The sequence below is a fragment of the Enhydra lutris genome, unplaced genomic scaffold (genome assembly GCF_002288905.1).
Source record: "Enhydra lutris kenyoni isolate GAN:26980312 unplaced genomic scaffold, ASM228890v2 scaffoldscaffold22, whole genome shotgun sequence".
Taxonomy (NCBI): domain Eukaryota; kingdom Metazoa; phylum Chordata; class Mammalia; order Carnivora; family Mustelidae; genus Enhydra; species Enhydra lutris.
In genome coordinates this window covers 17,733,770-17,759,631 of record NW_019154106.1, presented here as the reverse complement: position 1 = coordinate 17,759,631, position 25,862 = coordinate 17,733,770, and the positions used below count along the sequence as shown (strand labels likewise).

General features: G+C 47.5%; 1 protein-coding gene across 1 annotated transcript in view; it reads left to right on the top strand.

The window, feature by feature from the left end:
• The first annotated feature begins 9,337 nt into the window (after positions 1-9,337).
• Positions 9,338-25,862, top strand: part of LOC111149583 (cryptochrome circadian clock 2) — a 36,140-nt gene continuing 19,615 nt past the window's right edge. Inside the window, exons 1-5 of the mRNA XM_022506701.1 lie at positions 9,338-9,558; positions 18,366-18,474; positions 21,357-21,499; positions 23,080-23,264; positions 24,013-24,101. Coding sequence (XP_022362409.1) covers positions 9,338-9,558; positions 18,366-18,474; positions 21,357-21,499; positions 23,080-23,264; positions 24,013-24,101 — 747 coding nt within the window. The remainder of the gene's footprint in view (positions 9,559-18,365; positions 18,475-21,356; positions 21,500-23,079; positions 23,265-24,012; positions 24,102-25,862) is intronic.

Below are 25,862 nucleotides of genomic sequence, written 5' to 3'. Positions count from 1 at the left end.
CTTCCTTCACTCTAAGTTTCTCAAAGGGCAAGAATTATGTCTAACCCAACCCTGTATCTTCAAGAACCTTCTTGGAGCCTGACCCAGGAGGCACTTGGTCATAATACCCTCATAAGCAAGGGCAATGATAATTAATGTCCACTCAGCACCCAAACCTTCATCTCCCACACCTTCCTCGCTCATGGGAGTGTATCCTCACTCCACATTTGGACCACAGCCTCCCGTCCCTTGCCCCTGCTGACTGGACCAGTGTCCTAGGCCACCCACTGTTCCTGAATCGGGACCTGAAAGATCCTGGCAGTCTTCTCCTAGTAGTAGCCGGAAGTTATGGCGCAGCCATATCTGGCCTTGTTCACAGAGCAGGCCGAGAAAACACAACTTCAGGGTGGGGAAAGAAAGTGGAGAAAGTTGCAAGAAGAAGCAAACAGGAGACCATAGGCTCTCAGAGAAAGAGAAACAGAGGGAGGATGGCTGTCCCGTATCCAGAGGCTTTAATGATTCCTGCTTTCAGTTCTGGTAAAGCAAGAAGCATGTTAGGCCCTGGGGTCCCGCAGGATGTTCCTGTGTCCTCTCAACGTATGTTTGCTTTTCGCTTTAGCTAGCTCGAACGTTTTGGTTACCTGACACCAGAAGGATTTGGGCGAAGGTCACACACACACACGGTTTCCATCTTAACTCAGGGGCCTGAGGGGTCTGGGGTACATAATGGCAGCTCCGTGAGCTCCCTCCACCAGCCTGCGTCCCACCCCTCTGGAAAGTCTATCCCACCACACAAAAGGCAAGCAGTCAATCTCCAGTGTCCTTGAGAAGGAAAGTTCATTTCTCGCACCTTATTCTTCTAAATTAAAAAATGGAGGGGAGGGAGGGTCGACAAATGCTAATAACTCAGAGAAGACCACGGTTCTGTGTTAGTGACCAAAGCCCAGTCTCGGGCGTGTCACTGCCTGGGGCTCTACTCCTCCAGCAGAGGCTTGTCATTAAGCGCAGGCTGAGGCAAGTGTCTCACGAATCTGTCACCTCAAATACGTCACCTGGGCCTCAGAGACAGATGAGCAGAGAAAGGCTCAGCAGCGAGGTCCTTTTCCTGGTGGCTGAGAGGTTCACACATGTCACTCACGCCCTTTGTCTCTCTCATCCCTGTCACATGTAGACCCGCTAACACACACACCGCACTTCCCTCCCTTGAGCCCGAAGAGTAGTTGCCGTTCTCTTGAGCAAGAACCTTGAAATTTCAGTGTTGAAATTAAACAAGTTCCATAGCCCTATTATCTTGGCTGGAGCCCCTCCTCCTGGTTTTTCTTTCTCGGGTTTGCTCTTTCTTACTGGGTGGTCCAACATCTAGGCTGGAACCTTGCCTCTCGGGGTGGGGAGAATGGAGTGCAGCTTTTCTGAGTGTTGGGGGTGACTGAGGTCTCAGTCCCGGGAGATCGGAGCACAGTTGCCTGACCATCCCCCCTGGCCACGGGTCCCTGTCCCAAGGTCTGATGGTCACACCAGAATTGGGGGGGGGTGGTAAGGAACATCCTGTATGTTCTTGGTCTACTGTGGCAAAGGTCAGAAAAGCACTCGTTTCCCCATTTCCTTGGTCCTCTGTTCAAGGCTACAAGTTTCTGGGATGGCTAGCAGGCCCAACTTGTCCCTGGGTAGCTGACCGATAGTGAGGTTTCCGTAGGACCCAACAAAGCAATAATACGGGTGGCTTCCTGCTCGGGTGGAAACTCAGGTGTGTCTGTAAGAACGCAGATCCTGTCTGTCCAGCTTCTGGCCAGCAGTAGAGTCTGGGAAGGGTCCGAGGGAAATAGAATAGAACATTATCAGCACCCCCGAAACTCCCCTAGGTGCCCCATCTCTATCCATCCATCCTGGTCCATAGTCGCCATCATCCTGGCATGTGATGTATAGCACCGTGGATTAGGTTAGCTTTTGGTTTTGTTTCTAATTTATGAGCTGAAGATTTTTTTTTTAATATTTTATTTAATTATTTGACAAGAGAGCGACAGGGAGAGAGGGACCACAAGTAGGGAGAGTGGAAGAGGGAGAAGCAGGCTTCCTGCTGAGCAGGGAGCCCAATGCAGGGCTCGATTCCAGTACCCTGGGATCATGACCTGAGCCGAAGGCAGACGCTTAACGACTGAGCCATCCAGGAGCCCCAAGCTGAAAATCTTTTTTTTTTTTAATTCTTTTTTTTTTAAAGATTTTATCCATTTTATTTGTCAGAGAGAGTGAGCACAAGCAGACAGAGTGGCAGGCAGAGGCAGAGGGAAAAGCAGGTTCCCCACTGAGCAAGGAGCCCTATGTGGGACTCGATCCCAGGATGCTGGGATCATGACCTGAGCCGAAGGCAGCCGCTTAACCAACTGAACCACCCAGGCGTCCCTGAAGATTTTTAAAATATGGACACCAACACACTCATCTGTTTAAAACACTATACATCTTAATCCAATGCGTGTATTCAGATAAATAAAAGACCCCTAACATCAATAAAAAACTAGAACTTATACATGCAAATTTGATATAAACAACATTTTTTTACTTTGGCATTTCTGAACAGAAGACCTGTCTTTTTAAAAGTCCCACTCTGCTGCTAAGGCTTACTTTACTTTTTTTTTTTTTTTTAATAATGCCCTCAATATATTTTTTAAATAATAGCTTTATAGAAATCCGTTTCACATACCATACAATTCACCCGTTGTTGAATTCAGATGAGGGACCATCATCATAATCAGTTTTAGAACATTTTCCTTACTCCCCACCAAATTCAGTATCCATTGGCTGTTGCTCCCCATTTCTCCCCAGCCCTTCCTGCCCTAGGAAATCATTTTCTGTCTTAATGGACTTGCCTGTTCTGGACTTTTCATATAAGTGGAATCCTACTATATGTGGTAATTTGCAACAGGCATCTTTCACTTAGCAAATGTTTTCAAGGTTCAAGGATGGTGAAACGTCTGCTGGTATTCCCTTCTTACTTATCACTAAGTGGAATTTCACTGTATGGATCTACCACATTTGTTTATGCATCCATCAGAGGACATTTAGGTTGTTTCTACTTCTTTGGCTCTTAACACCAAACGTTAGTTTTGCCACATTGTGAACGCTATATGGTGGATCCGTGCATATATCAATGTTTGCTTTTATGTCCAACTTCTTTTGTTCAATATTAAATTTGTGAGATTGGGGTCGCCTGGCTGGCTCATTCCGTGGAGAGTGTGACTCTTGGTCTGGGGGTTGTAAGTTTCAGCCCCACATTGGATGTAAAGATTACTTAGAAATAAGATCTTTTTTTAAAAAATTGTGAGTTTCATCCCTGAATGTATGAATGTAACTATGGTTTGTGCATTCTTTTTAAAGATTTTATTTATTTGACAGACGGAGATCACAAGTAGGCAGAGAGGCAGGCAGAGAGAGAGGAGGAAGCAGGCTCCCTCCTGAGCAAAGAGCTCGATGCGGGGCTCAATCCCAGGCCCCTGGGATCATGACCTGAGCCGAAGGCAGAGGCTTTAACCCACTGAGCCACCCAGGCACCCCTGGTTTGTACATTTTAATTGTTGTATAGTATTCCTTTGTTTGAAAGCGCCTTAATTTATTTATCCACTCCACTGCTTAGAGACATTTGAGCTGTTTCTGGTTTAAGACTATTCCTAAGAACATCACGCTGTGGATATTTCCATACAAGTTGTTAAAGTCAAGGACAGACAGAAGCTAGCCTTGAAAGCTCCCTGAGCAGACAGCCCCAATTATAGGCATGCACACAAAACTTAATTTATCTTTTTTGCATTAACTTGACCTGAATTGCTTCTTGCTTCTGCTCTGGAAAGGATAAGCAAAACTTAAACTGTTTCCCAAGGTTAATATGGGGTAACCACTGAAAACGGTAATATTGTAACCAATCTTAATAGTCACTGCTTTCTGGCTGTAAACTGCTTTATAACAATACCTCCCAAACCTCATTCCATGTTCTCTTCTGACTGCTCTGGTTTGCAAGCTGCCTTTTTGGTGTGTGCACAAAAATTTTTACTAATTACTGCTTCCATGATTCGTTGGTTTTACTTTGGCTATTTTGAAATTTTGACAATGTCTTTTGTGTACATGTAGACAAATTTCTGCTAGGTACGTGCTAGGAATTCAGTTGATAGGTCAGAGGGTATATGGTTTGCAATCTATAAAGGTATTTGGTTTTTCAAATGTAATATATAACACCAGACAGTTTTCTAAAGTGATTGTATCAGTTTACACTCTCAACAGCAGTGTGTGTGTTTCAAATGCCCACATCTTCCCCAAAACGTGATTTTGTCCATTCTTTTAACTTTATCCATGTTAGTGGGTTTATAGTGGTATCTTGTAGTTTTTATTTGTATTCCCCCATGAACTAACTAATGCAAGTGGGCACCTTTTCCTGTGTTCATTGGCATCTTGCATATCTATCCTTCGTTGGGGAGAAGGTGTCTGTTCGAGTCTTAGTTTCATACTGGGTTGCCTTGTCTCTTTTTGGTTTTTTATCTGGATCTGAGCTCTTTAAGAATTATAGGGGTTACAACGATCTTGTCTCATTCTGTGGTTTGCTTTTTCACTCTCTAAATAATGTTTTTTGATAAACAGAAGTTCATAGCAAAGCAAACGAGCAAAACCAGAAACAGACTCATAATTACAGGGAACAAACTCTGATTACCAGAGGGTGGGTGTGGGTGAACAAAACAAGTGAAGGAAATTAAGAGGTACAAACTTCCAGTTATAAAATAAATAAGTCATGAAGGTGAAAAGTACAGCGTAGGGATAAAAGTCAATAATATTGTAATAACTTGGTATGCTGACAGATGGTGACAACATTTACTGTGGTGAGCAATGTATCATATAGAGAATTGTTGGGTCACTGTGCCTTATACCGAAACTAATATAATATTGTATGTCGACTATCCTTCAACTAAAAAAAAAAAGACCAAAAAAGAAGTTCATAATTTTAATGTAGTTCAGTTTATCAATCTTTTCATTTATGGTTAATACGTCCCATGTCTTATTTAAGAATTCTTTGGCTACCCTCAAGGTCATAAGGATTTTCTCCTACATAATCTTCCCAAAACTTTATTTACTGTTTTACTTTTCACATTTACGTATATAATCTACCTGGAGTTGATTTATGGGTATGTTCGGAGATAGGGGTCAAGTCCCCCCCCCTTTTTTTTACATGGGGATATCTATCTGATTGATTGCCATTTCAAGAAAAACCACCTTACCTCAATTCTGTATAAAGACATCTTTGTTCTTAATGAATACCCAGATATGGGCAAGTCTGTTCCTGGTCTCTCAATTCTGAGACTTTTGCCTATTTATCATGCTCCAATTCCATGCTGCACGTGTGTCACCATCATCATCATCATTCCCATTTTCCAGATGAGGAAAATGAAGCACAGAAAGGCTAAGTAACTTGCCCAGGTAATTTGCTAGTTGATGGCAGAGCTGGACATGGAACAAGGAGTCTGGCTTTTCGGTCCATATGTCCCTATAAGTTTTACAGGTTTTCAAGCTGAAGGGTTCAAAGAACATCAAAGTAGGCTTTGTGCGAAATCTTGGGAATAGGAATGCCACGGCTGCACACTGTGGGTTGACATAACAAAAGGGAGGAGGGTAGGACCGGATGCTGGGTGCTCAGCCCCACACGGAACGGCCGCTTCTTTCCCAGTTCCACCACTAGAGGGCGCGGGTAACTTAAACTCGCCAGGGACGTCCCTCCCTCCCGCCCCTAGTTACCTTTCAACCAATCATCAAATATTTACCCAAAGCGCTGCTCAGAGGGAATGTAAAAAGTTGCCCAATCCAGTCTCCACGCTAGGCTATGACAACAAAAGCATGGAGGACTGATCTCTGTCTTCTCAATATCCTCAGCGAAGAAAGAGATCTCCCACTACCTAATTTATCTCGTTCCTAAACCACCGAATACGAAGTTTCTCCTTAAATCTCCTTCTCTTCTTAGCGTAAACTAGATTTTTTTTTTCCTCAAACTAGATTCTTTGGCTTTACCCCTAATGGAAACAAGGAGCAACTGTTTGGCATCCTCATGGCAAACACTCTTCAGAGACGCCTGTAAATTACGAGGTATACAGCTATGAGATCAAACCTCCTTCTTACTGCTCTCAAAGATACAATAGTACTCGATTACATTTCACCTCCCTAGCAATGTACAGGTTTCTTTGGTCTCTCGGTAATTTCTCTATGTACCCCCCCCTTTTTAAGATTTATTTATTTGAGAGAGAGAGAGAGAGAGAGAGAGAGAGAAAGGAGGGGCCGAGGGAGAGGGAGAGAAGCAGACTCTCCACTCAGCACAGAGCCAAAGCCAGGCTGGATCTCATGACCATGAGATCATGACCGGAACCAAAATCAAGAGTTTGCTGCTTAACTGGCTGAGCCACCCGGGTACCCCTCCCTAGGTCCCTTTTAAAGTGTAAAGTTCAAAAGTGAACTTTGCACTCCAGTATTCTGTCCAGGGGGAGATTCACTTCCTGATTGATTCTTGAATGTTACCCTCTTATACTTAAACTATATGCAATCATTCAATAAAATAATTCTTCCTTATCAACATGATAAAGGACTATATAGTCATTGAAATAACAAACACAACAACACAGCAATATAGAATATACTTAATATTTTCTTTAAAAATGCATGCAACACTGCAGTGGTTTGGGGGATTGTTGTTATTTTTCATTACTGGTATAATTTTGAGGTCTTTGAAAACCTGATTAAAATCTTTTATTCACCAACAACTTATGGATTGCCCATTACATGTAAGACCAAGAACAAGATGTTGCAAGGAAGACAAATGCAGACACAGATCCTGCTGTTCAGAATAATAGCAGCTGACTCATAAAATGCTTACTATGTCCTTGTTACTATGGTCATTCCTATTGTATAGCTTAAGAAAGTGGGGGACAAGGAGGTCACTAGTTTATTAAGGTCACACGGAGTAAAAGCAGAAGTAGAATTTGAATCCAGCCACTCCAGACATGCAAGATGTTGGGCTTAACCATTGTACTACACACTGCCTCTCATCATAACCCAATAAGATAGGGATAAATGGCATTCAATCATTCATCACATATTTATTGAGCAACTACTACATGTCAAGTACCAAACTGGAGCTGGGAATACATTGACAAGCAAGATAAGCACAGCCCCTGCCCTCATGGACCCACAGTCTACACAGAAAGCATTACAGGAGTTTAGCAGTGAAAGAGTACCCATCTTTGAGGCTAGGGGAAAGAACCACATCCTTACACTCTCTGTTCCATCCCTCCTCAACCTTGTGGAGAGAAAAGGGGATAGGAGAGGGGGAAACACAAAGTTTCAAGAGAAAAGTAATGAGAGGTGGCATCTATTCTTCCAGCAAGCATTTGGGATTCAAAAACAAGGACAGAGTTGGGACTGGATAGACCTTTAAGGTTCCTGCTGACCTAAGACTAGTTTCTCTGTTCACCTTTTGCTCAAGGAATCCTCAATCAGTAAGTGCCAAGCGCTGAGCTAAACCCTGAAAATTCATCTGTGAATAAGCCAGGGCCCTGCCCTCCAGGAGTTTATAGTCTAATGGCACAGAGAGATGAGTAAGAAATGCCAGTACCATGTACTAAAGCCAGTGATAAGAAACAACACAGAATGAGATGGGCACTATGGGGGCTGGGACCAGATACCAAAAAAGTGACATCTGTACTGAGTGACACAGAACAAACTGGACACGGAACAAACTGGAGTTAAAAAGGGGACAGGGTGGGGACGCCTGGGTGGCGCAGTCAGTTAAGCATCTGCCTTTGGGTCAGGTCATGATCCTGGGACCCTGGGATCCAGCCACACCTTAGGCTCCCTGCTCGGCCAGGAGCCTGCTTCTCCCTCTCCTTCTCCCTGCTTGTGTGTGCACATGCTCCCCCTCTCTCTGCCAAATAAATACATTCTTTTTAAAAAGAGAGAAAAATAAAAAAAAATTTAAAGGGGAGGAACAGGGTGAAGAGTGGTTCAGGCTTGAAGGAAAGACTTACACATATGAGAGAGAACCTGGGATTGAGAATGACTCTGTGGTTTAGAGAGCTGTGCCAAATAATGTCACTAATTTGCTAAATTCCTTCCTCACTCATTTCCAAATTCAGGAAGGGATGTGAGTATGGGCACAACCTAGGTCCAAATTCAATAACCGCATTTCGATAACCACAGAGCTGCAGTCTAATTAGGCTATCTTAGCTCACCATCAACACTTCATCGCAGGCGCTCATATGCTTCTCTTGCCATTCAGTCTATCAGCAAGGCCAGTGCTAGGCTCCAGAAGAATAACAGGGCTCCTCTTGGCTCCCCAGAGGAGTAGTGGAGACAGTGTTTTCCATATCTCTGAATCCCACACAGAATCCAGTTCAGGGCTTCGGGAGCACAGAGGTACCATTGTTCTATATTCTACTAAACAAACAAAAAGAGAGAGAGAGAGAGAGAGAGAGAGAGAGAAAGAAAGAAAAATTCATCTGATGGCATAATTACTGTCTTGACCCACATCCTCTGCATTGCCCATTCCTACTCCCAGTCCCTCCAGTGTCGTGCATCAGGGCACTCCTCCCTCTTTAGACTTTGCCACTTTGAAATGCCAAGGAGCTCTATGCAGATAAGAGTATAGCTTTGTGGATAAAAGCAGAAGTTTCAGATTCTGACTAGTCGGTGGGATCCTCTTATTAGCTTTCTGATACAGAACAAGTTACTCAAGCTGTGGCAGCCTCAGATTCCTCTGTATCTAAAATGAGAATAATAACAGTTCTTTCGCTGGGATCTGTTGAGTGAACATAACCAGGTTAAGAATAGTAAGTGAGATAGTCTATGTAAGGATATTATCCCGTTGCTTGCTATATAAAATGCACTGAATAAATAGTAGCCGTAGTAGAGGATGTCCCAGCCTAGAGGCAGAAATGGATGATGCTGGTTAGGTCACTGGCTGGAGTCGCAGCAACCCCCACCAGCCCAGACAGCTTCCAGTGACAGGCTTAGGACAGGACGCCTGTAAGAGATCCTCCGTCCCTTGAGACTCCTTCCACGCCCAGACCGCGGAAGGGATAGGCAACTTGCGTCACCAGCCCAGGCCGCCGCCTCCTCTCCCGCCGACCGACACATGGTGGGAACGTGAGGGGGCGGGGCCGGACTCCGCGTTGCTGGGCCAATCGCCCGGTGGGAGGCTCCCAGCCAATGGCAGGAGCGCTCCAGGGCTTTGGGGGCGGGGCCACAGAGAGGAGCGGCGTCGTCGTAGGTCACTGGGCGGGCCGGGAGCGGGGTACGCGAGGCCGACGGGGGCGGAGCGGCGGAGGCCTGAGCAGTCAGAGCGGTGATGGCGGCGGCTGTGGTGACGGCGGCAGCGGCGGCCCCGACACCGGCTCCGGCAGCCGGAGTGGATGGCGCCTCTTCGGTGCACTGGTTCCGCAAAGGGCTGCGGCTCCACGACAACCCTGCGCTGCTGGCGGCCGTGCGTGGGGCGCGCTGCGTGCGCTGCGTTTACATCCTGGACCCGTGGTTCGCGGCCTCCTCCTCAGTGGGGATCAACCGATGGAGGTAAGGGGGCCCGGAGCGGGGTCGTGGGCCCAAGGGGAGCGGCCTGGCCTCGAGGGCGCCCGCCGAATAACCCGGGTCGCCCCCGCCCAACAGAGAGCGAAGCTCTGCCCCCTCCACCCCCTTAGGTCCCAAGGCCGGAAAATCCCGGCCTGAAGCGGTGAGCCAGGGAGACGGAGCCGGGCCTCCAGAGGGGAGAAGCCAGGACGAGGGAAGCGGTTAGTCATATTAGTAATGGCCTGGGTGGTCCTGGGCCAGGGCTCCACCTCTGACAGAGCGCGTTCGCACTGTGTATTAGTCCCTTGGGGGCCTCACAGCATTCCTATGGGATGATCAGAGATCATACTCCCCATTGTACAGGTGGAACTCCTGAGGCCTAGAGACGCAGAGCGGGCCTGCCCGAGGACTTGAAGTCAGGGAGTGGCAGAGCAGGGACTCCTGATCTAGGGCTCTTCGGGGTGTGCTCAAGGAGCCGAAGAAAGGAGATCCTGGGATGGGAGGGCAGGGACGGGTTTCTGGGTTTCTGAGTTGGTAGCACAGCGGGTGCTTCTGGCATTCTTCGAGAAAAGAGCCTGTTTCTGGGCTCCCGAAGGTCGTCTGTAAGCTTCTGGTTTGAATCCATCTTTTCCATCTTTCTGTTTGAATCCATCTTTTCACCCATCCTGGTTTCCTTCTACCAAGACCTTCCTGCCTTTGGAGGTGTCTAGAGACCTGAATTAGCATTAGACAAGGCAGCCCTCTGCCCTTTTATTATGAAGACCCCAAGGGCTTGTCCAGTTAGAGGCACTTTGTGTCCTGAGCTAGAAAGTAGTACTTAAACCCATTTTGAAGAATTCCCTCAACTGCTAGCTATGAGCTCGCTAGTTAAAAAAAGAGAGAGAGAGAGAGAGAAAGAAGGGTAAAGAAACCAAAGTATCACTTCCTTCCTCCTCTTCTCATGAGATTGATTTTAAAGGACAGTTGAGCCACTAGGGATTACACTTCCTGAGGTTAGGGAGCAGGAGAGCTGTGATAATCAAGGAGATCCTTCTTTGATGATTCCCAGGAGATGCAGTCAACAGAATCATGGGAAAGGATTAACAGATAGGTAGCTGATGTCCTTTCTCTGTAATCAGTGTGTTTAAAACCAAGGCGTTTTGAAACATCCTGTACCCTTCTCGCTTTAAAACACCTCGCAGCTGTCCTTTGATTTGTTTGCATTGTTCTGGGTGATGTTTGCCGGTGTCCCTGTTGCACTGATGGGCAGTGTTATTTCCAGGATATGGTAGCTATCAATACGCCATTCTTTTCCTCCCCGAGGTGTGTGCCCTGCTAGGAAAGTGAGTGCCCCTAGCAGTGGGTCTATTAAATGCCCCCTCCTGCCCCATTTATGTAGCGAGAACAACTAAAGATAGTCCTGTGGAGAGCCTGCCCACACAGTTTTCGGGCTGCTCTATTGCTCTGCCTGTGCTCCAGTTTCTATAGATAGGAGGTTGGGTTTGACAAACATCTTCAAAATGGCCATCCCTAGCATGGATATTAAACCAAGCCTTAGACTTTGCCCTCTGTTTATGGCAGTGTGCCAATTAGAGCAGAGTAAATAAATCTGACTCCTTGCTAGTTACATTCTCATGAAAGAGGTTTGGTTTTGTTTTACCAGGGTTGGGGGGACATTGCATAGGCCTGCCTGCACCTTTGTGGTAGTGGAGATTGAAAATGAACAACAAGGGGCGCCTGGGTGGCTCAGTGGGTTAAAGCCTCTGCCTTTGGCTCGGGTCATATGGGATCAAGCCCTGCATCGAGCCCTGCATCGGGCTCTCTGCTCAGCAGGGAGCCTGCTTCCCTTCCTCTCTCTGCCTGCCTCTCTGCCTACTTGTGATCTCTGTCTGTCAAATAAATAAATAAAATCTTAAAAAAAAAAAAGAACAATAAAACCTCTGTTGCTGATTAAACTCAGGTTTGCTAGGAGCTAGGTGTTTATGGATTTTTATGGGTCTCTCTTTTGTGACTGTGCCTTTGAGCAAGTGAAGGAGACAAAGGAATGTGACAGCTCAGATGCCTTAGTCAAATCCTAAAGTCAGAGGCCATGTAGGAATGTAGATATTAATTGAACAATGATTTAATGGGTGCCTAGTATCTGCCAGTCACTGATCTGGGCGTTGCTAGGGACACAGCAGTGAACAAGCAGTTGTGTCCAGAGCTCCTAGAGCCTACGTTTTAGTAGAGGGAGACAAGTAAACAACCATAATTTAGTAGAACTAAATGCCATGAAATAAATAAAATAGGGGGACGGACTAGAGCAGCATCATAGGAATCGCTAAAGGATCTTTAAAAAATGCCTGACTCCATCCTCCCCCAATTTTGATTTAATGGGTCTAGGCTACGGATTTTTTCTTTAAAAAATGCCTGACTCCATCCTCCCCCAATTTTGATTTAATGGGTCTAGGCTACGGATTTTTCAAGCTCTCATGTGCGATGAAGCCTGAGAAGCATTGGACTGGAGAACCACAGACTTGAGCCTGACAGCTTGGGAAATGTGTTTCAGTGCTCGCCAGGGAGGCTAATTAGCTTTGGCATTCAGAAGAAAGGGGTGGAAAAACATAAAACAGATCGAATCTGATAACTGCTCCTGGGCCTGGAAACAGACCCACTGCTGACCCCCACCATAGTCTTTGCTCCCACGATCAGATTCAGGGCAGAGCTGCGACTGTTTGACACGCATTTGGGGGTTGCAGGAGTGACGGAGCGAGCTGTACCTCCCATAACTACAGTCTTTGTAATCTTTAGTGGCTGTGTGTGAAGCTGGGAGTAATCTGAGATAAGTGTGCTGTAGCATAACATCCTAGCTCTGCAGATACGCCAGTTGCTGCCTCTGAGAAGTCTCCCTAGAAAGGGTGGGTCATGGGCCATCTGCAAGAGGTGAGGGGTAATCAAGATCTCAGATGTCTTCCCCCTGCACTTCTTACACTAGCTCCTGCACAGCATTTTTCAGCAGATGAATCAGATTAAAATAACCATGCATAGCACTTTCCAAAGTCAAAGAGGACAGAGAAAGGCAACCAAGAAATATGTATATTAGCAGAGCAGAAAGGCTGGCATACCCCTTGCCTTGGTGGTAGTGGGAAGCTGATGGGCTAATTGTAGCTCAGTGAGCCTCGGGACTTTTTTGTCAAGCACTAGTTGGCTAAGGCCTCTGCCATTTTTCCCAGCCCCACCTTCCCCAAATGTGCTCTATGTGGAAGGAGGTACTGCAGTAAGAACCACCCGAAAGGCGGGGGGAGGGGGGATCAGCTTCTAGATTTAAAAATGGTACTCGCTGTGGGTTTTCATTGCCTTCCTCTTGCTCCTGCAACTTTGGTCGCAGTAAAAGTTACTGCACCCTTCATTTACATCATTTTCTCCCTAGCTCTGTGCTGCCCGTGCATTCAGGAGCTTCCAGGACAGGGGGAATTGGTAGAAATATCAGGCCATATAGCTCAGAGTTGATAAATGAGGTGAACTAGGAACTCCAAGATGCCTGGTGAGAACAATGTGTCCCTCATCCCAGTGCTGGGAGCTAGTCACTGTGAGAATGTCGATTTGGTCGGTTCGTCCCTGGGTCTCGGTCAGCAAGCAGGGGATTGAGAACTGTAGTCTGTTGGGGAAGAAATCGAAGTTTCTCTGAGCTGTTCGCACGGGTACTCAAGAGAGTCATTTCGCTGTTCTGCTGCTGAGGAACATTTCCATGTGCTGAAAGGGGAGAAAATCTTCATCTTTTTCTTTGAAATTAGGAAAGAATAAATCTGTTTTTAAGTGAGTGATACTTAGAGATCAGTCCCTGCTATGGATTGTGAGTTTAAGCCATCCTTTTCCATGGGGCTTATGCTCTCTTACTTAGAAAAATTAATTACTATTAATATCCTACGTAGCCAGTCTGGGCCAGCCTATGACATCATCATATAGTTAGATAATCTTGGCTTGATACAGAGAAACTTGGTCAAGGGCAATCTGGATCCAAAAAGAGTTCACTAGTGTCCTCCCTCCTCCTATGAACAGCAAAACATTCCTCAACACAGAATCTGCCATCTCTAGGGAGGATCTTCTCTACAGATCTGCCTGTCTTATTCTAAAGGGCTAGCTAGCCCCGTGGAGTGCCTGAATGACAGAGTCTTTTCTGTATTTTTGGAAATACCTGTTTGGTCTTCTCCAGTGCTGTGTGCCTCTAGCTCCAGAGCACTTACATAATGTAATTCAGTTGCACATGTCTAATCCTAAGGGTGAGCTTTAACTGCTCGCACAGGACCGTGTGCTCTGAATTTTGGCCATGTGAGCTCAGCTTGGAGCTGCCAAGTGTGCGCTGCCAGCTCTAAATGCCACCATCTCCAATGCCCAGGCCAGTTTTCTTTAGAGTCTACCCTCACTGGAGTAAAGAGAAACTGGCCATGTGGAGCAGAGGGCTCTAAAGGAGGGCAAAAGGCCCACGATTCTCTCTAGTGAAAGAATGCACCCACCTGCCCCAGCAAGCATTGACCCCATAGCAGCGCTGCTTCTGTTCCTTGGTGTTATGCCGACCTGTCACCTGGCAGGCGAGGCACCATAGCAGTGGCTTCTCTTTCTCTGGCTGCCTGGGGATGGGGCTCCCGGGGGCCTGTTGCCTTTTAGGGGGGTCATCCGTAAGCCTCCTTCCTGAAAAAGCCCTGTAGGGCTGGACTCAAATGGGAAGTTGGAAGTAACAGATCATATCTAGAGCACCAAAGAAGAGGCAGAAACCAGAATCTCAAAGAGAGAAAGTTTAGTAGAAACAAATTAGAAGCAAAGAAAAGCAATTTATAAACAGAAGCTAGACGTGAAGTGAAGCTTTCTAGAATAGTGCTTGTGAAACTTTAGTATGCAACGAAATCACCAGGTTGCTAAAAGGCAGATTCCTATCCTGGAGGTCTGAAATTCTGCATTTCAACAAGCTTCTGGGTGATTTACGGCTGTTGAGCCTCAGAGGAGCAAGGATCTGGGGGCAAAGGTGTTGGCTGCGGTTCTCTTTGATGGCTGCGTACTGGACAGCACAGCCTCAGTGCTCAGGCAATAAGTTCTGGTCAAGCAGTGGAGCCTGGTGGTTAAGAATGCAGACACTGAGCCACACTGCCTGGTTTGAATAGTGGCCACTTACTAGCAAATTACTTGATAACTCTGTGCCTTCGTCTCCACATCTGTGAAATGGGAATAATCATCTATCTATGTCCCAGATCTATTTGAGAAGGAAATGAGATAACATATATAAAATAAGTAGACTAGTGTTCAGTTCATTGCAAATGCTGATTAAATGTTAGTTGTTGGGGCGCCTGGATTGCTCAGTGGGTTAAAGCCTCTGCCTTCGGCTCAGGTCATGATCCCATCAAGCCTCGCATCAGGCTCTCTGCTCAGCAAGGAGCCTGCTTCTTCTTCTCTTTCTCTCTCTCTCTGCCTACATGTGATCTCTCTCTCTCTCAAATAAATAAATAAATAATCTTTAAAAAAAAATGTTAGTTGTTGCTGTTATCATTACTGTTATTTGGTTGCAGAGTTCAGAGTTGGGCCTTTTGCTTCCTGCCTCAGCTATAGGCTTTGAGAAGTCAAAGAAGAAAAGGGCTCTCTTGGGGTTATCTTACTTATACTTCAGAGACGCTTACTTCGGAATTTCTCCTTTTAGTAAATGAGGTCTAGAAATAAAGCTCTGGGGAGGCAGCTGGAGCCTAGCTCTCGTGTGCATGTCAGTCTTATTTATAGCTTCAGACTGAAAACCTGTGCAGCCTGCTGGCCTGTGAGGGAGGAGACCACCAACGTGCACGGCAGGGACGTTCCTGAGAGCCTTGGACAGAGGACCCGGTGCCCTGAATTTAAGTTGGGATTTAAGTTGCCAATTACATCCAGGCATTCTCCCTGGCAGAACCCAGATTTCAGGTGGAAGGAGGCTGTTCACAGAGGTCTCTCCTCTTTTCCTCTGGAGAAGAACAGTGTGGCCTGGGAGGAGGCCAACACAGGTGCAAGTGCGTCACTCCCGTCACTCCCAGCTTCACTTTCCTTTTCTGATGGTGTCAGTTTCTCAAAAACAAAGTCACAGAGGCGGAGCTGGGGGTTTCAGAAAGCCACAGTCTCCCATCTCCGCCTCTCCTGGAGAGTCTGTGCAGGCCAGCAGGATGCTTTGGGCTGAGCGTGGGACTCAGCTCCTGCTGGAATGTGGGTCTGTGGCATTCGCTGCCGTGGGAGTGTCCTGTTGTTGACGTCAGAGACAGCAGCAGGGACTGGTTCTAGGTGCAGCCTGGGAACAGGAGCTGCTCCTGTAAGCCTGCGGCAGTCAGGGGTGCGATGTGCTGCAGAGGTGGCTCAGGCTTCATTGTGCTCAAAATAAAATCTAGTGATTTCCATCATTGACGGAGATGGGTGGGAGATGGCGAAGTGTAGATAGCAGGGGTATCTATGAACCAGGCCGACCTGTCAGGGCTTAGTTCCTGCAGAAGTTCCAAATGTGCATGGATTATCTATACTCAGGTTTGTGTTGGTCAGAGAGGGGTTCCAAACACTTGAGGTCTGGTGGAATCTCAGCCCCTGAGTCCTGTCTGGTGTGCCACTAAAAGGCTTTAGAGGTGGGGGCACCTGGGTGGCTCAGTGGGTTAAAGCCTCTCTGCCTTCGGCTCAGGTCATGGTCTCAGGGTCCTGGGATCGATCAGCGCATCGGGCTCTCTGATCAGCGGGGACCCTGCTTCCTCCTCTCTCCCTGCCTGCCTCTCTGACTACTTGTAATCTCTGTCTATCAAATAAATAAATAAAATCTTAAAAAAAAAAGGGCTTTAGAGGTGGGGCACAGCTTCTGATCACAGCTTTGTCGCTTAATAATTATGTCCTTAAGCAAATTAATCATCCTCTCCGTGTTTCATTTTCCTCATCTATAAAATGAAGACAGCATTTCCCTTCGAAATGTATTGAAAGAATTAAAAAGAAAACATGCTTAAAAAGCGTAAGCAGATAGATAATAACATTGATGACATTGTTTGCCTCTGGGGAGGGGAATTACATTCCTGATGGATAAAGGGGAGACTTTTCACCATGTACCTTTTTATAACTTGAATTTGAATTACATAATTATCTTTTTAAAATGCTAATTTCATTTAATTTAAAAATTTTAAAAATAAAACACATGTTGGAGTGCCCGGCTGGCTTAGTGGGTAGAGCACGCAACTTTTTTTTTTTTTTTTTTAGAGAGTAGGGGGGAGTGAAGAGGGGCAAAGGAAGAAAGACAGAGAATCTTTTTTTTTTTTTTTTTAAGATTTTATTTATGTGAGAGCGATCGCGAGGGAGAGCACAAGAGAGAGCATGATGGGGGGAAGCGGAGGTGCTGAGGGAAAGGCAGAAACAGACTCCCTGGTAGGCAGGGAGCCCAGCACAGGGCTTTGGGTCCATGCATGAAGCAGAGCTAAAGATAGACATTTGACTGAGCCACCCAGGCGCCCCGAGAGAGAGAGAATCTTAAACAGGCTCTGCGCAGGGCATGGGGCTCAACCTCACAGCCCTGAGATCATGACCTGAGCCAAAATCAAGAGTCAGACACATAACTGACTCAGCCATTCAGGCACCCTGAGCATGTGACGCTTGATTCAGGGTTGTAAGTTTGAGCCCCACATTGGGTGTAAAGATTACTTAAAAGTAAAATCTTTTCAAACAAACCAACAAATAAACACATGTCAGGGGCACCTGGCTAGCTCAATCAGTAGGGCCTGTGACTCTTAATCTTGGGGTTGTGAGTTCGAGCCTCACATTGGGTATAGAGATTACTTAAAAAAAAATAAATAAACTTAAAAAAATTTTTAAATAAAGCACATGTCACAAAAAAGTACTGATAGATTTCTCAGAGAGGTGGTTGTGCCTAACTGAACAGTAGATAAATGTTTGTGGTCAAATATAAATAAAACACCAAAGCCACTCAGCAAATGCTATTTTCTTTTCCACAGTGATCCAGTTCTCAAGGCTAGGTCTCTTGAGTACCTTGGGGTGCCCACCCCAGCCCCCCACCCCTCAAAGCATGTGAGGCTATCCTATAGAGATGTACCTTCTAAGGTTTTCTCTCTCTTGGGATGAGAATCTGGTGGCCAGAGCCCTGGAGAATGAGCGCCCCCCGCCCCCAGCCCGCCAAACGAAACCCTGGGACCTGGGGACCCAGCCCAGGCTGTGGGGCTGCGGCAGTAGAAGTCTGTGCAGCCCAAAGCAGGGATACAGAGAGGCAGGGTGGACCAAGGTAGGTGGGCTTTGGCGGGGCTGTTGCAGTCCTGTTCCTCCCTAGCAGGACCTCAGGCTACTGTGCCACGGTATTGCTCTTCTTGTTTATCAGATGACTTTCCCCCCAGTTCTCCCTTTTGAGTTTCACAACAGCCGTGTGATGGGTGGATATTAGCACACACGGCCTGGGGCTGAGATGGAAGAAGTGTCTTGCCTCAGATCAAAGAAAACCAGAGTAGGAGCAGCCCACTTTCCTCCCAGGTTTTCTATATGTCAGGCACTGCACTAAATGTTTTTCATGCATTGTTTGATTGTCCTTTCTTAGCAATTCTAGTAGATAGGTGCTAACATCGACTCCATGTTACAGATTAGGGAAAAAAAAAAGAAAGAAAGAAAGAAAGAAAGAAAGGCTAAATAGGTTAAGTAACTGCCCAAAGTCGCGCAGCTAGGAAGTGGCCAAGCCAGGATTTCAGTGGAGGCAGTGCTGATCCCCCACCATGTCCTGGCTGGAGGACAGTACTAATGATGCACCAGCATCTCCCTGCTCTGGCAGGAAAAAGACTGCCTCTTCTAACGTTATCACTAAAAGGCCTGTGTGGGCTCCGCAGGTTCTTACTTCAGTCTCTGGAAGATTTGGATACAAGTTTAAGGAAACTGAACTCTCGCCTGTTTGTAGTCCGGGGACAGCCGGCCGATGTATTCCCAAGACTATTCAAGGTAAGTGTGCCTAGAGAAGACGGGGAGATTCTGTTCTCTGGACTTTCCCCCACAGACTGAATGAGGTGATGTTCTGACTCAAAATGGAACCGGGCAGCGCTGGTCTGTAGGGAAGTTGGGAGCGAACCCCATCAGTTTGCCCACTTAGAATGGAAACTGGGTTAAGGAAGAAATTCTCTGAAACCAGTGTCTTGTTGGAAGGTTCCCAGCTCAGTCTAGACAGGGGATGTGGCAAGTTACTCCACCCCGGATGCCACTGGCTTCCTCAGATGTTTCTTGGCTCGAGCCAATGAGATTTGTTAGGGCTCTTCCTATGCCAGGAGTTTGAGGACGAATTTTCCTTTTTAGCACGGGGCGTTTCCTGTCTTGCTATGCTGTTTATTGGGGGGGAAAAAATCAACCTTTTTGAGAGAGCTCCCTGCTTCCCCCCCACAACCCTGGGGCAAATGTTGATAAAATCTTCACTTGGGTACCATGTAGGCCTCTGTCTGTCCTACCAGGTAGCCAGCCCACCCCCCGCCCAAACTCTTGCTCCAGCCCTTTTCTTGATAAAGCACACCTTAAGACCCAAAGGCAAAAGTACTCGTGGACAGAGGGCTGTCAGACAGTCTCTCCTCCTCCTCAGCAGTGCGGGATCATTTTCATGCCCCTTTCCGCCCCAGCTCCTTTCCCTGCCTTTCCTGGGGGAAAAGACCAGAGGGAAGGTCTGATGTCAAGGCAAGCAGCTTAGGAAATATTTCATCATTCACTTCACCTCCCCAAGCTCCCCACACAGACACACACATTCAAATCACACAGTGCTGAAAATAGCCAGTGTTCACTGAGGACAGACTAGGAGTCAAGAGCCGTTCTGAGTGAGTGCTTTACATACATGAATTCTCACAGCAGCCCGCAGAGGTATGTGCTGCTCTCCCTGTTCTACAGATGAAGGAACAGTAACTCCGTGGTCCTGAAGCTGAGGTGATGGTCTAAGATTCAAGCCTGGGCTCTCTGGCTCCAGATTTGTGTTCTTAAAACCATTAAACACATTTGCCTGTCTTCACCCTCTGCTTTGTCTTTCCTCTCTCCTCCTAGCACCTCAGAGGCCAACAGTAACAGCCCAGAGGTACAGATCGATCATTTATTCAGTCGTTCAGCATATAACGACTCTCTCCCCGTATCTTTCTGTGGGTTCCATTATCCGCTGTCACCTGGAGTCTGGTAGCAGATGATCCCCCTCCTGACATAGAGTCAGAAGGTCCTCATTAGCATCACACTATGTCCTAACACCTGTGTCCCTCTCGCTTCCTCTCATCACACAGGCAATTTATCATCTGACATCATCCCAAGAAGAAGGAACAGTACAGTATAAGGTGCAAGAATGGGTGTTTTAAGAGAGTGACCACATTCACATAACTTTTATTACAGTGTGTTTTATAATTGTTCTATATTATTATTAGTCTTGTTAATCTACTGTGCCTAACTTATAAATTAATTTTATCATAAGTAAGTATGTGTAGGAAAAAACATAGCACTCTGTGTGGGGTTCAGTACTGTCTGCAGCTGTAGGCCTCCCTGGCGGTCTTGCAGCGCGTCCCTGCAGATACGACTACCGTGTATTTATTGAGCTTCTACTATGTCCTAGGCCCCCAGTGAGGTACTAGGGTAATGATGAGACAACATGGTTTCTGCGCTGACAGTTCACACTCTTAATGGGGGAAACAGGCAAGTAATGGGCAACTTTACTGCCATATGGTAAATGCAGTGGTGGGAAAAGGGCAAGGTGCAGGAGAATCCTATTGAAAGCGAAGGTCAAGGGAAGCTACTTGGAGAAGATGGCATCTAATAATATTTTTATTATTATTCACCGATTTATGAGTTTCTGACCATATCATCTATATGAATTTCTAAGTATGGAACTTGGCTCTTAGGGCTCAATAAATGCTTAGTCCCATTATCCAGGATGAGGGATAGCCAGCTCTGCTCAAGACCAACAGCATAGGCAGGACTGAGTTAGGTCCCACATGACCAGGACATGTGCCCTAGGGGTTTAGAGAATTAAGGGACCATGACCAGAGACTTTGGTTGGAATGTGGTTTTCTTCTTGCTAGTCATGTTCTAGGGCTTTCTGTGGGTTATCTGTACCTTTTATTAGGCCAGCTCTCTCCCAGCATTGCAAGGAAATCTAAAAAATTCTACTAGAAAAGACTAATGGCTTGGAAAAGAATTCCCTTCTTCTTTAACATGTGGCCCTTCTGGTCTGATTTCTCTGACCTCTGGACTAAGGATTGCATCTCCTTCCCCAACTTTTCTGAGAGCTAGAGCCTGTTAGCTCTGTTTGCTACTGGCCTCAGGAGTGTTTCTATGGAAACCATTAGGACACTTCACATAGCACAAGTCTGCCAAGAAAACTAAGCCAGAAGTGTGTAGGGCTCTGAGGAGCTCTGGGAAAGGCATGCTGGGCAGGAGGGAGGCAGTGATCATTTCCCCCACTGTCTCTGCCAGTGACTCAGTGCTGCTTTCTGGGACTAGCGGCTCCCCTGGGAGCATTGTATTTATAGTCTTCTGCTGCATTCTCCTACCCCAGGGACACAGCAAATGTACGGGGCTACCCACCTCTCTCTTGATTCCTCTAGCCTCAGGCTCCACTCTTGCCATGCTGGGGGCCTCACCTCAAAGGCCCGCGCTTCCTCAACCCTTGGGAATCTCAGATTGTTTGCTTTCTAGTTCAAATCTCTGTCACTAGGGATCGGTGGGGGAAAAAAAGAAATCTCTGTCACTAGTTTGTTCTGCAGCCCGTTCTGACTTGTCTCTAGACTCCTTTCTTCCCAGGAAGGAACTGAGTCCTCAGCTGCATTCTCCTCCCCAGACAGTGCTTAGCATAATAGATTCTCTCCCCACAGGAATGGGGGGTGACCCGCTTGACCTTTGAATATGACTCCGAACCCTTTGGGAAAGAACGGGATGCAGCCATCATGAAGATGGCCAAGGAGGCGGGCGTGGAGGTGGTGACTGAGAACTCTCATACTCTCTATGACCTGGACAAGTAAGATTTGGGTCCCAGGGGTCAGGTTGCCAATTGTGGGAGTTGGTGGTTTCAGCCCCTGCTGAACAGAACTCTGGGAGATTTACCAACAGAGCCACCTGGCACATGAAGTATGGCATTTTCTAGAAGCTGGAGGGGAATGGGCCAGAGTTGGGCGCCTGTGGAACAGATCGTAAAGAGCTTTCCCTGGTTTGGGTGCGAAGAGGCTTCCTAGGGCCGAGGGATGAAAGTGAGAATCCCCCCACAGGATCCTCATAGATCTGCTCCTAATCTGCAGTCCTAGCCCCTCCTCATGCTCCCACTTCTGTCCTGCTCCTGGAAGGCTGCCCTGTCACCTCAGTGGACCCTGCCTGTTAGCCCCTTCCCAACAGAGCTCTGTTCTCATAGGTGCCGTTTCTGTACTTAATACGAGCTCCCTGGGCTCCCTGGCTATCTGGGTTTCCAGGCCATGCATTCAGATGTCGTGCAGGAGGCTCTAGAGCTCCCTGCAGGAGCCAGTAGCTACAGAGTAGCCTTGTTCCCTAGAGATTGGCCTCTGCTTTCAGAGCAGAGGGAACGCTCTCCTCCCCTTCCCCTGCTGCTGCTGTTGCTGCTGCTGCCGCCGCCAAGCCAGCAGCCGTCACTGTTCCTTGCCCCCCTCTCCCGGACCCAGCGGCTGCCAGGGGGCCAGGCACACATCTCTGCACGTGAGCTAGTTCTCAGGAGAAGCCGCTGGATATGGAGCTCCTCCTCCAGCCACGTGCCAGAGGACTTGGCGGGTGGGGGGAGGTGCTGCAGAGGCTGCAGCCGGCCTTATATCCGCACAGTGAACTCACCCAGCCGGCCAGCTCTTGCGTAAGCTGCCCGTTGGCCCACAGGAAGAGCCCTGGGAATCTGGCTCCAGACCACCCCAATGCATTCTGTAGAAACGGCCTCGATTCTCCTCCTCAGTCCTATATCTTCTTTTCTTACCTGAATGCAGCTCTGTTCCCCTTGATTGTGAAAACAGATTTTGTAAACTGCCAAACACCCATTAAATAGTTGTTGCTATTAACCCCAGCCCCAGTCTCTGATCCAGGAAGGATAGGCTGTTCGCCACCTCTCTGTTCTAATAAATTGGGGCCAAGAAGGCAATGACTTTTCAACAAAAGAACATGCTTGCAGCTTTTATCAAAGAACTTCCTGAAGGCTTACCCTGGGTCAGAGAGAAAGGCGCCATGGGGATTCCCATGACTTGGACACACAGGCTGAGTACCAAGAAGACTAGTGGGGACTTTCCTGTGATTAGAGAGATACGGTCAGTCTCTGTCTTTAGGAGGCTCCACGTCGACACCAGGGAACCTGGAATTGAGTCCCAGCTTTGGCCCTGCCTTGCTCCATTACCTGAGGCATCTGCTCCTGCTCTCTGGGCTTCATTTTCCCTCTCGGTAAAATGGAGATGTGGCCTCCCTTGCCCCTTCCTTTCCACTTAGGGGTGGGACCCGTAAGTGGATGAGGAAAGCCACCCTCTAAGCCTTCAGAGTCTGGGCTCGTTTCTGGGTGGGCAGGGACCTGAAATGAGGGCCTTGTGCATGACGGGAGTTGTGCTTTGGGATTCCCAGGATCATTGAGCTGAATGGGCAGAAGCCACCCCTTACCTACAAGCGCTTTCAGGCCATCATCAGCCGCATGGAGCTGCCCAAGAAGCCCGTGGGCTCCGTGACGAGCCAGCAGATGGAGAGCTGCAGGGCCGACATCCAGGAGAACCACGATGACACCTATGGCGTGCCCTCCCTCGAGGAGCTGGGTGCGTACTTCCTGCCCAGAGCCCCTTTGTTTGTAAAACAACTGACCAGATTTTTTTGTCTTTGTCAAAGTGATGCATGTTATCCATGGCGTAGAAGATATAGTGAAACCAGAATGGAAATAACAGTCACTAGGACCCCACCACCCAGAGATAGCCACTACTCATTTTGGAGCATGTCTCTCTAGTCTTTTCTGTTCCTACTCATATATGTAATGTTACGTTTCTAATTTCTGCTCCTGTTTTTGTACTTTTCTCACTCAGAAGAGATAGGCACGGTCTAGTGCTGGCATCCGTGGGCTCCTCAATACTAAATTAAGTAATGTTGCTTGCACTGGAAGGGGGGGGTCTGTCAGCCCCTCAGGTTACTGACTATACCCTTTCTCCCCTTCCTCCCCTAGTCCCCATTTTTTGACCCAAATAAACTTATCCTTTCTCACCTGAAAGCACCAGTCATTGCCAGCCAACCTGATAGGGCAGGCAGTACAGGATTGTTCTCCTGTGCTTGGAATGAGGAGTGGCTGGGATAGGGAAGGCAAGGGAAAGGACAGGAAAAAAAGTCACAGTGGAAAGAGAACCAGGATGGCCTGGCAGACGCTGAAGTGTTAGGGCAATCTCAGCCCCAGCAGCACCAAGAACACACGGTTCAGTTCCCACAAAGCTCAAAGACCGTACCGATGTGCCAAGACTTGCTGAGCTATCACTGAAATGGCCTGACCTCTGGTCCTGTGACCTTCTCCTCCTCCCGTAGGGTTCCCTACTGAAGGACTGGGCCCCGCTGTTTGGCAAGGAGGAGAGACAGAAGCTCTGGCCCGCCTGGATAAGCATTTGGAACGGAAGGTATGGCCCCCACTTCTGGGACACAGAACTTCGGGGGCTAGCACCCAGGAAGCAGGGGATGTGAGGGTCAGCTTCATGGCCTTTAGTGCCTCTTAGCTCGGAGTGCTTAAAAGTGAAAAACATTCCTGGGGCAGGAACAGCAGTAATGGTAGCTACCATTCAGTGAGTGCTTACCACATGCTGGTCACTGCCTGAGGTACCTACTTGCATGATTTCCTGTTGTCTTCTCAACATCCCTGCAAGGTAGGTGTTAAGCCCTTTGTTTGACAGGTTAAGACATTAAGGTTTAGAGAAGGTAGTAACTTGCCTGAGATCACACTGTTAGGAAGTAGTAGACTGAGATCTTGTTCTGTGTGATTCTAGAACTTACACTAGATTGCAGGTTCCCCTTACTAGGACGGTAGTTGGTCAGTGAAGCCCATAAGATTAATTTCTTTGTGTTTATGTGTCCCCTCCTCACCTTTTGCTTGGTCCCCACCAAGGCATTGATTTCCATTTGTTTGGACACAGAGAACAGATGGTCCACCTCCCAGCGAAGTGGGGATTGGCAGGGGGAAGGAAAGAGACTGAGGACCCAAAGGCACTCCTGAACAGTGTCACATGGCTTCCATGACCCTGGGAATAGAGGACCAGAGAAGGTTCTAGTGACTTGAGTTAGCTGCTGGTTTCCTGCCCACTGTTGCTGGTTTGAAGACTGGTTCACAACCTTTCATACTCTCAGATAGGTAGGCATTTGGCCCAGCAGCCAGGTGATACCTATGGAACAAGGAAAAATAGGCAGATACATAGGAAAAATGCTTCCCAGCCCTGGAGGTGCCTCACCGGCAGTGAAAACGTGCCACAAGCCCCACCTCCCTTAGGCACAGAGGCCTTGATGCCCCTATCTAGATGTTACCTTCAGCCAGCCCCACCGACTGAGAAGGATGAGACTGATGTCCAAGGGCTATGGGCAGGACCAGCTTTCCTTGTCCATATCAGTTTGAGGACACAGGCCAGGCCAGGGGGCAGAGTGGTGGAGGTGACAAACGAAATGCAGGAATAGAGTAAGACAAGTATAAAGAACTAACTTAGAGCCTTGTGGGTTATCATCCCATTAAAAGCGCTCCGTGGAGGGCTGCCCCTTCGATCCCCAGTCAGGGTCTCCTTTTCCATGTACCCCTGGAGGGTCTGCTTTGTCATGGGGCCCTGTGTCAGGATCCTTCAGACTCTCTGGTGGCCAGTGGGAACATTGTGTCCTACACAGCCAGGAGAAGCCAAGGGGGCTGTGAGCAGGAGTGTACGCTGCTCTGAGGAGGTTTATTTTAGTCTTCCGTTTTCTTACTCTGAAGTGAGCATCTATCTACTCATGTCAAGATGGCTTAGCTGTTGGAAAGACTGCTCGGTGAGGCGGGTTTGGAGTCTGTCTCTAGGAGAGTGGGTTATTACAGATGATAGGCATGAAACAAGGAATTACAATGTACTCTGGGTCAGGAGAAGAGCAGTTCAAAGGGTTAGGAGAGCAAAGAGCAAGAAAATTCTATTAATCAGTTCATATTTGCAAGCTGACTTTTGAAAAGGGTGTTTTTGAACTCACGTAAGTAAGAGTCTAAATGTAGCCTTTAGGCGCTGCTGGACCCAGATGTCTGAAGAATGCTACCGGGGATGCACTCTCCATCTCTCGAGCTCTGCTTCCCTCTCACTTAGTTCATTCTCAGGTAGGCTTTCCTTCAACAGTGGCAAAGTGGTCCCCGGCAGCTTATTTTCCATCTGCTTAGTGCACCA